Genomic DNA, 15,813 nt, shown 5'->3' on the forward strand with positions numbered 1-15,813 from the left:
GTATTTGGTTCTCAGTTATTCCCTCATAAATGGCTAAAAATAACTCAAAGGAGCAATAAATTCTAATGTTTAAAATGTAAGCTTTGACAGTTTTATAATGACAGTTTCATTTATCCCATAACAACTTTGTGCAGAATAAAGAGCAAGTATCATAGAAAATAGGAAAGAACAGTGAGTTAAAATGTGAATTGCAGGGCCAGAAAAATGAATGGGTTCAAGTCTACATTTGACTACTTAATAGCTGTAGACTTTGGGCAAATTACTTATTCTAAACTTGATATTTCTCATTTGCAAAATTTGTAGAGTAAATATAATGCTGGTTTGGGAAAACAAATCAAGGGAAAAGACTGGAAAACATAATTTAACATATGTAAACTTAGTTTATGATAAAGACAGCATCTCAAAATCAGTGAAGAAAATAAGGATTTAAAAATAAACATGTTGAGGAGCTCCCAATGTGGCACAATGGGATTGGTGGTGTCTTGGGAGTACTGGGACACAGGCTGAATCCCCAGCCAGGTACAGTGGGTTAAAGATCCAGTGTTGCCACAGCTGCAGCCTGGGTGGCAAGTGTGGCTTGAATCTGATTCCTGGCCCAGGAACTCTATATGCTGTGGAGTAGCCAAAAAAGAAAACAAAAATGAAAACAAAAACACATATTGAGATAAAGCAGTCACATGAAAATAGATAAAATTAGGTCCCTTCCACTTATCTATACAAGGACAAATTCCTAATGGATCAGAGGTATAAACATAAAAAATGAAACCATACAAGTATTTGAATAAAAAGAGCAAATTCCTCCATGACTTAAGATCAGAGAACAGTTTCCTAACTATGGTACAAAACCCAGAAGTAATAAGTAAAAAAAGATCAAACTGATTACATAAGAAACTTGACTAGCTAAAGAAATCATAAGCAAAGGAAAAATATAAATAAGGTTGAGAAAACCATTCACAATATAGGTAAAAGATGTATCTACAATATATAAAACATTTCTAGGAATTCCTGCTGTCGTTCAGCAGGTTAAGGATCTAGCGTTGTCTTTGCAGCAGCTTGTGTTGCTACTGAGGCATGGGTTTGATCCCTGGCCTGGGAACTGCCATATGCTGTGGACGTGGCCCAAAAAAACAAAAACAAAAAACAAAAAGAATTTCTAAAATACACTAGCCCTACAGAAAAAAATCGGCTAGAGAAATGAACAGATGGTTAAAAAAATACAAATGACTCTTAAGCACATAAAAAATTGCTCAGCATCACTTCTAATCAAATGAGTTAAAACTATATGGAGTTAACAATTCTCTCTTAACAATATGCTCTTGACGAGGCTGTGAAAAACAGGCACACTTACACATCCCTGTGGGAATGCTCAATGATTTAAGACTAAATCTGAAAAATTTAGAAGAATTACATTTGCATTCACCCTGTGACCAGTCTTACTTCTAAGAATTTATCCAAAAAACACACTGGCAAAAAATATATAAAGACATTTATGAGGCTAATAATTGTAGGTCTATTCATAAAAGAACAAGAGTTTATTTTTTTTACTTTCATATTTGAGAAGCCAAGAGGCGGCTGACCAAAAATTTTAAAACAACTCTAGTGCACATTAACAAAAGAACAGTTGAGGAGTTCCCGCCCTGGCACAGGGGTTAACGAATCCGACTAGGAACCATGAGGTTGCGGGTTCGGTCCCTGCCCTTGCTCAGTGGGTTAATGATCCGGCATTGCCGTGAGCTGTGGTGTAGGTTGCAGAGAGGCTCGGATCCCAAGTTGCTGTGGCTCTGGTGTAGGCTGGCGGCTACAGCTCTGATTAGACCCCTAGCCTGGGAACCTCCATATGCCGCAGAAGCGGCCCAAAGAAATAGCAAAAAGACAAAAAAAAAAAAAAAAAAAAAAAAAAGAAGAGTTGAAAAAAGCTATGGCACATCTGCACAATGGAGTACTATGCAGCTGTGAACAGGAATGAGGACTCTGTATATACTACTCTGCAGAGATCTCCCTGACCGAAGCAAGAAGAGAAATGTGTGCACAGTATATCACTATATAAGAAAGGGGAGGTTACATATATACATACAACCATTTATATATATTTTTAAAAAGGAAATAACAAATTATGTATTTTTAAAAAGACTACCTACCAGAGGAGGGAGAAAACAGAGTGGAGGGGGTAGAGACAGAAGCTAGACATCTTTGAATATATCTCATTCTATAGATTTGACTGTGGAATTAGTATTTTACATAATTACAAGGCAACATTAAATCTTAAGAACACAATCCATCAGAAATTTGAAAATAAAAGGAAGTGAAGGAACTCAATGTTCATATATGTTCATATAGTTAGTAGTTTAACCATGCCATTCCAAATAACTTTACAACAGTAATCTGATAGTCTATTCATAGTGGGATATGCCCTAAAAAAATCTCATACCACTTTCAGTAATCACATTGTTGGTGAAGGTATTATTTGTATTCTGAAACTGTTACTTGTGCATTGCCACAATGTATAATTATATGACATTTCTATCATCCCTAGAGTCATTTTTTTTGAAGCAGGAAATCGATTTATTAGGATAGGATGCTTGTGAGAGACTTAAGCGGGCAGGCAAGGAGGCTCTGCCCCAGTCATTTGTGATTGGGGTTCTCAGTATAGGACAAAATGAAGATGTAAGACTGAGACATTAAACATAAATTGTGCAATTTGACTTCTTAATTTAAAATATCAGAATAAATAGAAACATAACATTACATAACTAATAACCACAAGTTCACAGTGATAACAAAATTACGACAATTTTTTAAATTGATCATCACTGGAGGATGCTAATGAACCAACTCATTATTTGAGATCTAGCAAATAAAGGGAAAGAATCAAACATTTATTATGCTTTTCTAATACTAATTGTACCACTGGGTTACCAAATAGATGCGTGGAAATTTCTCTTTATAAAAGCACTCCAGTTATTAAAGAAGAGGTGATAGAATATCACTGTTTTGCAATCTTAAGAAATTAATAGAGGTATGCATTGATTATGAAGGTTGCTAATATCACAAAAAAAACAGAGACAACCAGACATCAGGACCTTCTGATGGAAGATCGTAATATCATTTATAAATATTTTTGCACACACCTACAACCCCACACACCAAAATCAAACAAGTAGTCAACAGTCTAGCTCCAACTAATAATTTATGAGAAATAAAGAGAACAGAAAAAGGATGTTAAACTATAACAGAAGGATGCAATCAGCAAAAACATCCTGACTGTGAGTTTTTTGGAATAAATAATCTAGATGTGACAACAAATAAAGTGAAATAGGAAGAGAATGAACCTATAGATTACTATAAACTTAAAAAAAATATCACCCAAACACAACCTGTGAATCATAACAGGTACGTGGGCACACATGTATACATACACATACACACACTTGACATTTAGGAGACTACTAGAAATCTGTACATTGACAGTATTATTGATTATATTACCTAAACACCATTATTCTTTGTTGTTGAACAGTGATACGGTAATTTTGTTTTCTTTTTTCCTTTTTTTTGTCCTTTTTTTAGGGCCACACCCGTGGCATATGGAGGTTCCCAGACTAGGGGTCTAATTGAAGCTGTAGCTGCCGGCCTACGCCACAGCCATGGCAACGTGGGATCTGAGCAGAGCAGCGTCTGCGAGCTACACCACAGCTCACGGCAATGCCGGATCCTTAACCCACTGAGTGAGGCCAGGGATTGAACCTGCAACTGCATGGTTCCCAATCAGATTCGTTTCCCCTGCACCACAATGGGAACTCCAGATTCGGTAGTTTTGTTTCTCAAAGTTTTTATCTTTTACAAATACATACTGAAATATTAGTAGATAAAATAATATGTCAGGGATAGGCTATAAACTAATACAGAATGTGTGAATGGATGGTGATGGAGATGATGTCACAAGTTCACAGGTACATGAAGGTTCATCATATTATTCTATGTTTGCATGTTTTTGAGTGTTTTACAGGAAAAAAAAGAAAAGAAAAAAAACATGGCAGTAAACTTTGTATAAGTCTTACAGATGAAGAATGTGCAGGCCAAAGAGTTTAAATGAATTAAGATCACACAATTAGTAAGACATTACTGGGACTACAATGTTTTCTTAACTTTAGAACAAGGTTCTCTATACACTACACTACATTAAAAAAAGAAAATCACAATGTTTAAGTGTTGACCTACTTAAATATTTACTAGACCAGCTTATAATTGTTGCTACTTCTGATAAGACAAAATTATTCCATAAAGAGCATTTAGAATATCTTTGATTGGCATACTGTACCAATTACTGCTCTAAGCTTTTTACATATAGTAATTCCATTCATCCTTGGAGTAACATCATGAGCTAGGTACTGCTATTATTATTATTACTATATTACAGATGAAGAAATCTGAGGCACAGAGAAATTAAGCACAAGGCAAGATAAAAAACCTTGGCACTCTGTCTTCAGAGTCCTTAAATACTATGTTATACTGCCTCACTTAAAAACTCATAATTTCTTATTTATATTTCTTTTTACAGCCACACCTTAAACTCAAAAAGGATAGATTACATAATATATATAAAATATATATATATATACACACTATGTAGAACAGATACAAGAGTATAGTAAGGCTTTAAGATGAAACAAAGAGGGAACTATGAAGCACTTCCATCTTTTTTGTTTATTATGGCCACACCTGTAGCATATGAAAATTCCTAGGCCAGGGACTGAAATAAAGCCACACCTGTAACAACGCAGGATCGTTAACCCACTGTACAGGGCCTGGAATCAAACCCCCATCTCCACAGTGACCTAATATACTGCATCAGGATTCTTAACTCACTGTGCCACAGCAGGAACTCATCCATTCCATTATTTATGTAATAGTAGGATTGGTTTTTCTTCTCCCACATCCCTGCCATACTTTTTTGTTTTTAATTTTGGTACCATAAAAAAATACTTAGTAGTACTCTAAATCCAGATAACTGAATTAGTCAATAATAAATAAACGGTATCCACTTGAAAAGTTTTTAAAAGGTATAGTATTGTACTTGACTTCTAACTATCCTCTTGATACATAAATATCCACAATATGAAGATAACCTTAGATGCTATTAAAATAAAATCAAACTTTCCACAGTTCCAACTTCACAATTTTAGATTCTGAAACCAAGCTAATAAAGGTCAGGTTGTGAGTTATTATACTTAATTGACACCTAGGCTACAGAACAGTGATGCTGAAATCAGCTGGGAGGCAATTATCTGCTAATGAGAGCAAATAATTGGTGAAGAGAAATAAGAACTGTTCAAATGTCTTTTCCATAGTTCAATTCTCCTCACAGACGAATTCAAAAAATAATGGCACATAATTTTTTCAGTGAGCCTATGGAACAAGCTAGCATATTTTCCTTTGCTCGGAGATTGATTTTCATTATATCTGGAGAAACAAAAGTAAAATCAGAGGCCTGATATAATAAGAATAATTATTTCATGGATTCAGAAATAACACAGAAGAAAGCAAGTCCCCAAAGCCATTACTACGGCCAGTAAAAACTCTATTAACCTGTCTACTAAAAAACTGGTTATTAAAAAAATGCGAAATCCTTTTAACTTATATAGATTAGGGCTTAAAATGAAACAAAAATTAGATTTTTGTTTAAAAGTATAGTTTTGACTCAGAAATGGATTTAGAACATAAAAAAACAAAGTAAAAGAAATATATAACCAATACACATCAAGAAAACCCGTTTAGGAGTTCCCATCGTGGCGCAGTGGTTAACAAATCCGACTACAAACCATGAGGTTGCGGGTTCTGTCCCTGCCCCTGCTCAGTGGGTTAAGGATCCGACGTTGCCGTGAGCTGTGGTGTAGGTTGCAGACTCGGCTCGGATCCCAAGTTGCTGTGGCTCTGGCGTAGGCCGGTGGCTACAGCTCCGATTCAACCCCTAGCCTGGGAACCTCCATATGCCGCGGGAGCGGCCCAAAGAAATAGCACAAAGACAAAAAAAAAAAAAAAAAAAAAGAAAACCCGTTTAACCCTACATGTATAAAAATAAGCTCATAACTTTTAATCATATTAAAGTTTGACTCAAGCAAGAAATTAAAAAGCTTCAGAACAGAAATCCAAAGAAAATTAAAACATATTATCAAATTATATATGTATAATACCAATTACATACGTATAATTATACGTATATTTATATATGTATAATTATTATGTATAATTATATATGTATATATATTTCATATATATATATAATGGAAACATCCACAAAATGTGCCATACTACAAATGTAGATGATGTAACCTCAAAAAATTATTGTGAGGATTAAATGAGTTAATATGCATTAATTACCCAGCAGAGTATATGGCACATAGCAAACACTCAAAAAATGATAGTATAATTATAATTACTTGTTAATTTTAATAGCACCTTTCATTTACATAGCATTTCTTCACAATAACTTCTTAAAACTGCAAAATTCTTAACAGTTCACATTGATTATCAATATTCCAGGATGGCTGTAAACTCTAAGTAAGAACAAGGAAACACTATAGCAGTTCAACCAACCAATTAATATCTTATTCTGACTGCAGAAATAAAGGATGTGTCTTTTTTTTTTTTTGTCTTTTTGCCATTTCTAGGGCCGCTCCTGTGGCATATGGAGGTTCCCAGGCTAGGGGTCTAATTGGAGCTGTAGCCACCGGCCTACACCAGAGCCACAGCAACTTGGGATCCGAGCCGAGTCTGCAACCTACACCACAGCTCACGGCAACGCCGGATCCCCAACCCACTGAGCAAGGGCAGGGACCGAACCCGCAACCTCATGGTTTGTAGTCGGATTCGTTAACCACTGCGCCACGATGGGAACGCCCAGGATGTGTCTTAAGTAACTGTATTTACCTTAACTTCAGCTCAAAAATTAAGGTTTATATCACAAACATTCCTGTAAATTTAACTAAGCTTTCTTGAAATCATCTTGAAATGATTACTTTAACTTGTTTCATCTGAATTTGCTATTTTCAATGTATCCTTAATCACTCCCTTTCAACTTTCCGAGGTGTACTATTAACACACCTAACAGTATAATTTGATTTTTCTTATCTCTATATATGGTTAGATGTAAAAGACTTTTCTAGTCAATATAAAATTCCTAGAATTCCTTAGGTTCATACAATTCAAGAATAATATTTTTTGGAGTTCCCGTCGTGGCTCAGTGGTTAACGAATCCGACTAGGAATCATGAGGTTGGGGGTTCGATCCCTGGCCTTGCTCAGTGGGTTAAGGATCTGGTGTTGCCCTGAGTTGTGGTATAGGTTGCAGACATGGCTCAGATCCCAAGTTGCTGTGGCCATGGCTGGCGTAGGCCAGCAGTTACAGCTCCAATTAGACTCCTAGCCTGGGAACCTCCATATGCCTTGGGAGCGGCCCCAGAAAAGGCAAAAAGACAAAAAAAAGAATAGGATTTTTTTAAAATCTGCACTGTGCATGGAGGTCCCATCACGCCTCAGTGAAAACGAATCCGATTAGTATCCATGAGGATGCGGGTTCAATCCCTGGCCTCACTCAGTGGGTTAAGGATCCAGCATTGCCCATTGCTGTGAGCTGTGGTGTAGGTCGCAGATGCAGCTCAGATCCCACGATGCTGTGGCTATGACGTAGGCCAGCAGCTACAGCCCCAATTTGACCCCTAGCCTGGAAACCTCCAAATGTCGCAGGTGAGGCCCTAAAAAGACAAAAAAAACAACAAGTCTGCATAATAATAAAAGTCTGCATCATCTTAATAGAACATACATTAAATGGATGGGATTTATTTTCCACAAAATAACTCTAAAAGACAATTAGTAAGATATGAGATGCTATCAGATCCCACTTCCTAAATATCCACCAGGAAGACTAATGCGTCTTCCAAATCTTCATCAAGGAAATGAAAGGTAACAAATATAAAAATAAATTGCAATCTATAACATAGTGATCTACAGGGCCCCAAGAAAAAGTGTCAAAATTAAGACTCATCTTGTTTTGTTCCAAGGAAAAGTATATAACTAGTTGATTTAAGTATCCAAGCCCCTTGAAAAGTATTATTTACAGAGAGAAGTGGTAATTCTTAAGCTTCTACCATAATTTTGATGATGAAACATTATTCAGGGCTTTCCAAGTTCCTTTTCCTTGTTCTTTGATTACCACACAACTTCCCAAGTTCATGGATACAGGAAAGAGTGCACTGGGTTTTCAACCTGAAAATTCTGATCACTGGAAAGAGTTATCTTCTATTCCAACATAAACTGACATTCTAATGTGTACATTCTGATGTGCACATCATTCTTTTACTTTAGTTTGAATTGAGTTCCTGAAGTCTGAGCATACATGAGTAAAAATATAAATTTGAACTTCTTACATTGGAAATATGATAACTAGACATTCCTTCTCATTGACAACTGCTAAAATCATCTCTCGGGTTTCATTCCCCAGCCCCTGCCCTGCCCTTTACAAAAAAAAACAAGAAAAAATTTGGTTTTATTTTTTGGTCTAATGAAATATCTAGTCAAACCAAATTTAGGCAATTTATTTAAATATCAAAATGACTAATTAAAATTAAAGTAACAACCAAGAATTTAAACCAAAACATATGGACGCATGTTTGCATAAGTCTCATTTACATTTACTCACAAAAGAAAAAAAACCAAAACATAATAATCAAATTGGCTTTAAAACAACACTCAGAAATTATTTTTGAACTTTCATTATCCAGCAACATAATATATAAAGTAGTTTGGCACGCTAAGAATAAAGTATTTAAGAGACATCCCGTGTGTTACAGAACAGGGTAGGAACACTTGCATTTTAAAAGCATAAATTTAAGATTTTAAATAACAGACTTCTTTCATTGGGTCATTCAAAAGCAACTGTATTATTCCCTAAAACAAAAACCAAAAATTCTACCACACTACAAAGAATTCAGCCTCAAATCAGGCACTCTAGCTCCTCAACGGTGTCCGCTTAAGTTTTATTTAAAAGGAAAAAATGCTCACCAAATTCACTGTTTGCCTAAAACAAAGAAATGTCTATTACCAGCTCTAAATCTACAGGGCAGAATTCTCTTAGGACCATGATGCCAAGAACTTCAACCGCAACTGAAACTGTCTTTGCAATCTCCGTTTCCAGGAGACTGAAAGGCTGCAGAGACGCGGGAGGATCCCGCAGGGAGGTTGAAGCGCCGGAGGGAGCGGGAGGGGGAAGGGGTGAGCCCCACAGAGGAACTGCATTAGACTTTGAGAACGTATAAAGGAGACAAGGTTAGCTACAGAAAAAAAATAGATTTATCTTCAGCTCTAAGTAGGTTATGAAATAGAGAACTTATAGTTATGAGCATAAGGAAAAATGACAAAAAACAAACCCAAAACATTAACCCTTCAAGACCAGAGCGTAAGCGAAGTAGGAATCAGGGCGGGGGGGGGGGGGCCGCAGGGAAAGTAAGGGCCCAAAACACCAGGTTTTGAAAAAAAAGTACGTAAGCTCGGAACTTGGCCCGGATTTAGATCTCCTGTCCCGGTAAGTAGACGGCAGGAGGAAAGGATCGCACATACGGCTGTAGACTGCAACACGTCTACAACGGTAACTAGCCCTGCACAGGAAGATGTCGTCTCTCCCCCTGCTTGCTACCGTTCATTTCCTTATATCTTACTCCACCACCAGCAGCACTCAAGCAAAACTTTGCACCGCAGAAGCACAGCAAAAAGAAAATACCTGAGTCCCAAGAATCACTCCCGCAGCAACAGGAGGAGGAGCCGTGGACGACTGGAGCCCGGGCAAGATCCTCACTTGCCTCTAGTCAAATCTCAATTCCTACGGGTGGGGCGGGGAACTTCCGCCCGGAGCGAGGAGAGCGTCACTTCCGCTTACTGCCGTCTCCTTTCCTCGCCTTCCCTGCTACAGAGACGTTCACTACGTTCACTCGTTCACTACGTTCGCTACGTTCGCAACACTCTCACTTCCTTTTCCAGAAGACGTCAGCCTAATCCGAATTTCTGACGTAGACTACATAACCCAGCATTCATCACTGCAGGTTAATTTCCGGGTTAAGACGTCCGCTCTGGGTACATCACCATGGAAGCGATCGGTTTGGTCACGTGGTGCCCCTGGTTACGCCCGGTGGCAGCTGTGGGGTCTGGCGCTCCGGCGGGGGCCATTTTGCTGAAGGCAGCCTCAGAGTCAAGCTTGGCAGCTGGTCAAGCTGTTCCTTTTCCTCTTCTGCAGCTTGAGGCTTGGAGAGGAACAAGAAGGCTGGGCTCCATCGAGCCCTTCGGAGACGATGGTTTCCTCCAGCCTCCACTTGACGACCCTCCATGGCGGCTGCGCCCTCCGCGCTGCACCCTCTGCCTCCCCTTCCAGCCCTCGGTGCCTCTCGCCTTCAGAGCCGCAGTCGTCCTTCCGCCTCAGAGACTGATGATAGTCTACGTGGGGGCGCCATGAGAGGCGAGAAAAACTACTGCCGAGGAGCTGCCGGAGACCACGGCTCCTGCTCCCCGACACCTTCGCCTCTGGCCTCGGCCCTCTTGATGCCGGCGGAGGCAGTCTCAAGTAGTTGGTCTGGGTCTGGAGGTGGTTTGTCAGGGGGAGACGAAGAGGAGACTCGGCTTCTTCAACTCCTCCGAACCGCGCCGGACCCTTCCGAGGCTTTCCAGGCTTTGCAGGCTGCTTTGCCGCGGCGAGGCTGTCGACTTGGCTTCCCCCGACGGAAGGAAGCATTGTATCGGGCCCTGGGCCGAGTGCTGGTGGAAGGAGGTAGTGATGAGAAGCGACTCTGCTTGCAATTCCTCTTGGACATTCTTCGGGGTCAGGGGGAGGCAGGCCAGCTGGAAGAGGCCTTTAGCTTAGCACTTCTGCCTCAACTGGTTGTTTCCTTACGAGAAGAGAATCCGGCCTTGCGGAAAGATGCGCTCCAGATCCTACACATATGTCTGAAACGTAGTTCCGGACAGGTGCTGAGAACGCTGATACAGCAAGGACTGGAAAGTACCGACTCCCGGCTTAGAGCTTCCACAGCTCTGCTATTCCCTATCTTGCTTACACCTGAGGATTTGTTGCTCGGCCTAGATCTTACGGAGGTGATAATATCCTTAGCACGAAAGCTTGGCAGTCAGGAAATAGAAGAAGAATCTGAGACAGCTTTCTCTGCTCTTCAACAAATTGGGGAGCGTCTTGGCCAAGAGAGGTTTCAATCCTATATCTCTCGCCTGCCTTCTGCCCTGAGGAGACACTACAATCGCCGCCTGGAGACACATTTCGGAAGTCAGGTTCCTTATTATCTGGAACTTGAAGCTTCTGGATTGCCTGAAGATCCCCTTCCCTGTGCAGTGACTATTTCCAACAGTAACCTTAAATTTGGGATTATTCCTCAGGAGCTGCATTCAAGATTGTTAGATCAGGAAGACTATAAGAACCGGACTCAGGCCGTCGAGGAACTAAAACAGGTGATGGGACGCTTTAACCCTAGTTCCACCCCTTATTCTAGTCTTGTCGGTTTCGTTAGTTTGCTATATAATTTGTTAGACGATTCTAACTTCAAAGTGGTTCATGGCACACTTCAAGTCCTGCATTTACTGGTTATTCGCCTTGGAGAGCAGGTACAACAGTTCTTGGGACCAGTTATAGCAGCTTCTGTCAAAGTGCTGGCTGACAACAAGTTGGTGATCAAACAAGAGTACATGAAAATCTTCCTCAAGCTGATGAAGGAAGTAGGTCCTCAACAGGTGCTTTGCTTACTCCTGGAACATCTCAAACACAAGCATTCTAGAGTGAGAGAGGAGGTGGTGAACATTTGCATCTGCTCCCTCCTAACTTATCCCAGTGAGGATTTTGACTTATCCAAACTGTCTTTTGATCTTGCCCCAGCTCTTGTAGATAGCAAACGCAGGGTACGCCAAGCAGCCCTTGAAGCCTTTGCTGTGTTGGCATCATCAATGGGCTCAGGTAAAACCAGCATCCTTTTCAAAGCTGTGGATACTGTTGAGCTGCAAGATAATGGAGATGGAGTGATGAATGCTGTACAGGCCAGATTGGCTAGGAAAACTCTCCCAAGATTAACAGAACAGGGGTTTGTGGAATATGCAATACTCATGCCATCATCTGCCCAGGGTAGATCAAACCATTTGGCACATGGAGCAGATACAGACTGGCTTTTGGCTGGTAACAGAACACAGAGTGCACACTGTCACTGTGGTGACCACACCAGGGATAGCATGCAAATTTATGGATCATACAGTCCAACTATCTGTACCCGAAGGGTACTAAGTGCGGGAAAAGGAAAAAATAAATTACCGTGGGAAAATGAGCAGCCTGGAGTCACAGGAGAAAACCAGACCTCCAACTCTAAGGATATAGACCAGGTATGCATTTTTTCTAATTTCCTTGAATTGTAACTATGAAAATGCTTAAAATGAAAGTATATCTGTAATGTAAGAATGAGACTCCCTGAGGGTTATTATGCTTTGTGATTTTCTATTATAATGGGACATAACACATAGGAAGCTTTAGTATGTTTCCTGCTTGATGGGTTTGATCAAATTTGAGGCACAATTTGCTATAGACAATACTTGGATTTCAGTTTTGGCCTGTCACTTTGGCATTTTAAGCTATCTCATTCATACAACAAACAATAAATACCTAGTAGGTGCCAAGTAAAGAGCTAAAGTTTGAGAATAAAGATGAGACCGGATCCACAGAGTGTAGGGGAAAGATCAGACTGTACATGAGCAATCTCAAATTTGCTAAGAGCCAAGATAGAAATATAAAGAGTCTTGTAGAAATAGTGAAAATAGAAAAAATGGTTCCACTAGAAAAGTAAAAAAAAATCTTCTAAGAAGATACAACATTTGAACTGAGATTTTTTTTTCCCCCGCAAAGTTTTGATGTTCTTTGTTTTTTGCTTTTGTTTTTGCTTTTTGGGACCACACCCGCGGCATATGGAGTTTCCCAGGCTAGGGGTCTAATTGGAGCTGTAGCTGCCAGCCTCCACCACAGCCACAGCAACGAGGGATCCGAGCTGCATCTTCAATCAACACCACTGCTCACAGCAACGCTGAATCCTTAACCCACTGAGCAAGGCCAGGGATTGAATTTTCGACCTCATGGATGCTAGTCAGATTCGTTAACCACTGAGCCAGGATGGGAACTCCCTCCCCCAAAGTTTTTATTTTGAAATTCCAAATCTGTAGGTTACTTAAAGAATAGTACGGTGAATATTAATATACTTCATCTGTATCTACTAGTTGTTGCCATGTTCCCATGGGTGCTTCACATTTGCTGAAAAGTTTGAAACTTAGTACACGTATCTTGACATTTCACTCTTAAATACTTTTGCAGTATCTCCTAAGAATGAGATTTTCACTTAAGACCATCATACACCGTTATCACACTACAGAATATCAATGGTAATTCGATAATATCTAATAAAGCTTGTATTTCTATTTCTCCAGTTGTCCCCAAAATGTGTTTTATTTATTTTACTTTTATCATCCAGGGTCTAATCAAGAGTCATGTGGTTATGTATCTCTTTTTTTTATTATGGCCACACCTGAGGCATATGAAAGTTTCCAGGCTGGGGATTGAACCCATGCCTTCACAGTGACAGAGCTGCTACAGTCAGATTCTTCAGCCACTGCACCAGCCACAGTGGGAACTCTAATACATCTCTTTTATCTGGGATAATAAACCCACCTGTTTGTTTATTTTTTCATGATATTGGCTTTTTTTTTTTTTTTTTGAAGAGTCTTAATTTATGTGATTGTTTCCTTATGATTATATTCAGGATAAACAGTTTTAGCAAAATACTACACAGCAGATATTGTGAACTTCACTTTACATCACCTCATAAGATATATTTCAGGTGTCCCCCTATTGGTGATGCTAAATAAATTTTATCACTTGGTTGAGATGGTGATAGCCATGTCACTCCATTGTAAAGGTTTGTTTTCCTCTTTGTAATTAGCACATGATCTGTAGGATGATGCTTTGAGGCCCTGTGACTCCCTCAGCAACTTTTCACCCTATTCTTACAGGATCCACTAATGATCCTTCCCTGTATCATTTGTTAGATTGGAGACCACAAAAAAAGGGTAAATTTTTGAAAATTCTGACATTTCTTCTGTATTTGTTACTTGGCATTCTTTTTTTTTTTTCTATATGTAATAATTAAATATGTCAGTAATCCTTTTGATGCTAAAATTGTCTAAAATTTAATTTGCCCAGTGGCTTGCTCCTAAGTCCTTTGACATGATTCTAGTCTTTGAACACTTCCTTAGCATAATATGATGCCCAGATTTGCCTTGTATTTTTCTTGCTCCAGACCTGGAATCTGCCATTTTTTTCTAAAGCCCAAGAACTGCTTTTTTAGTGAACAGGAAATTGAAAATCAAAATCTGGGTATAGATGTGCTCACTGCTATTGCTTACCACCGTGGATTGGCACTTGGAATGTGTAGAACCAGGGAATACCTTTATTTATTTAACAAATTTATACTTCCAGTTCAAATCCAACACTATGGGATTCTTCCTCATCTTCCTTTAGTCCACATTTGTAACTCCCTTCTCCCACAATATAACCCTGGTTCCCAACATCACTTATAGATATGCTATATCCTGCAATCCATAAAAAAAAATTACTACAGCAATAACACGACAATTAACTACTTATTAATAAAGTTCAAGATTTCTTTGCCATTCTTTTTCTGCTTAGAATTATCCTATGGTCACATGTTCAAACTCCTTTTTTTTTTTGGCCTTTTTAGGGCCATACCTGTGGCTTATGGAAGTTCCCAGTCAAGGGGTTGAATCAGAGCTGTAGCTGCTGGCCCACACCACAGCCACAGCATCTCGGGATCCTAGCCACCTCTTTGACCTATACTGCAGCTTGCGGCAATGCTGGATGCTTAACCCACTGAACAGGGGCTAGGAATTGAACCCACATCCTCATGATACTAGTTGGGTTCGTTACCACTGAGCCACAATGAGAACTCCTGTTTCTTTTGTTTTTTTGTTTTTGTTTTTTAAACAGTATTTAAGGAAGATTTAATTACAAGAGCAGCATTGTGTAAATTGTGTGAGTTTTTCTTTCTCTTTTTCTTTTTTAAGAAGCTGGAGACTGGAGACTTAATCAATTAGACTTACATCTGTTAGACTACTTTAGGTGTACCTTGTTGAATTTCATGAGAATTAGCACAGTATTAGGATAAAACCGGAGATAGTGATAGATGTAAAAGATATTTCAGAGGATTTAGTGGCTAAGTGTTGAAGGAGAAGGCGATAAAGAGTGGTAACTCAAATTTGAATGAGATGACAAAATACATGATAATCCGTGAATACAAAGGGAAGGGGAAAAAAGGGAAGTTAATTTGCTGGAAAATGAATTTTAGGTAGAAGACGATAGAACACTCTGCTGAGTTTGTTGAAGACCACTATTCAAGAGACAAAGAAAGAAGCTGAGGTGTAGATCTTGGAAGTCACATATTGAGATGTAATTGTTAAAACTCTGAGAGTGGAGGGGCTCTCCAATGAAAGGCATTTAGAGAAAGAGCAGAGTGCTTAAGACTCAGTCTTAGCATACAGCCCCATTTAGGGAGTAGCAGTAGGAGATAGAGCCAAAGAAGGCAAAGAGAAAGAGTGCCTAAGAGTTGGAAGAAAGCCAAGAAAAAACAAAAGTTTTAGAAGTGAAGAGAGTTTTAGGAAGTACATCAGTACTGTTAAATGCAGAAGAGATTGAGGAGAATGAAAACTGAAAAAGCATGATTTG

General features: G+C 39.2%; 2 protein-coding genes across 33 annotated transcripts in view; one reads left to right on the plus strand and one right to left on the minus strand.

The window, feature by feature from the left end:
- The window catches only part of KLHL28 (kelch like family member 28), a 34,075-nt gene extending 24,204 nt beyond the window's left edge, over positions 1–9,871 (minus strand). Inside the window, exon 1 of the mRNA XM_001926290.6 lies at positions 9,772–9,871. The gene's annotated coding sequence lies outside the window, so the exon portion shown is untranslated. The remainder of the gene's footprint in view (positions 1–9,771) is intronic.
- A 337-nt stretch (positions 9,872–10,208) lies between these two features.
- Positions 10,209–15,813, plus strand: part of TOGARAM1 (TOG array regulator of axonemal microtubules 1) — a 75,847-nt gene continuing 70,242 nt past the window's right edge. For all 32 annotated transcript variants that reach the window (XR_014818022.1, XR_014818024.1, XR_014818037.1 and 29 more), the window contains exon 1: positions 10,209–12,413. Coding sequence is in view for 18 of the 32 variants with exons in the window: in XM_005659921.4 (XP_005659978.1) it covers positions 10,371–12,413 (2,043 nt within the window). In the remaining 14 variants the exon portion in view is untranslated. The remainder of the gene's footprint in view (positions 12,414–15,813) is intronic.

The sequence above is a fragment of the Sus scrofa genome, chromosome 1, assembly GCF_054392235.1.
Source record: "Sus scrofa isolate SSC_HxYL_T2T_F1_AM1 chromosome 1, Sscrofa_HxYL_maternal_Yorkshire_Landrace_v2.0, whole genome shotgun sequence".
Lineage (NCBI taxonomy): Eukaryota > Metazoa > Chordata > Mammalia > Artiodactyla > Suidae > Sus > Sus scrofa.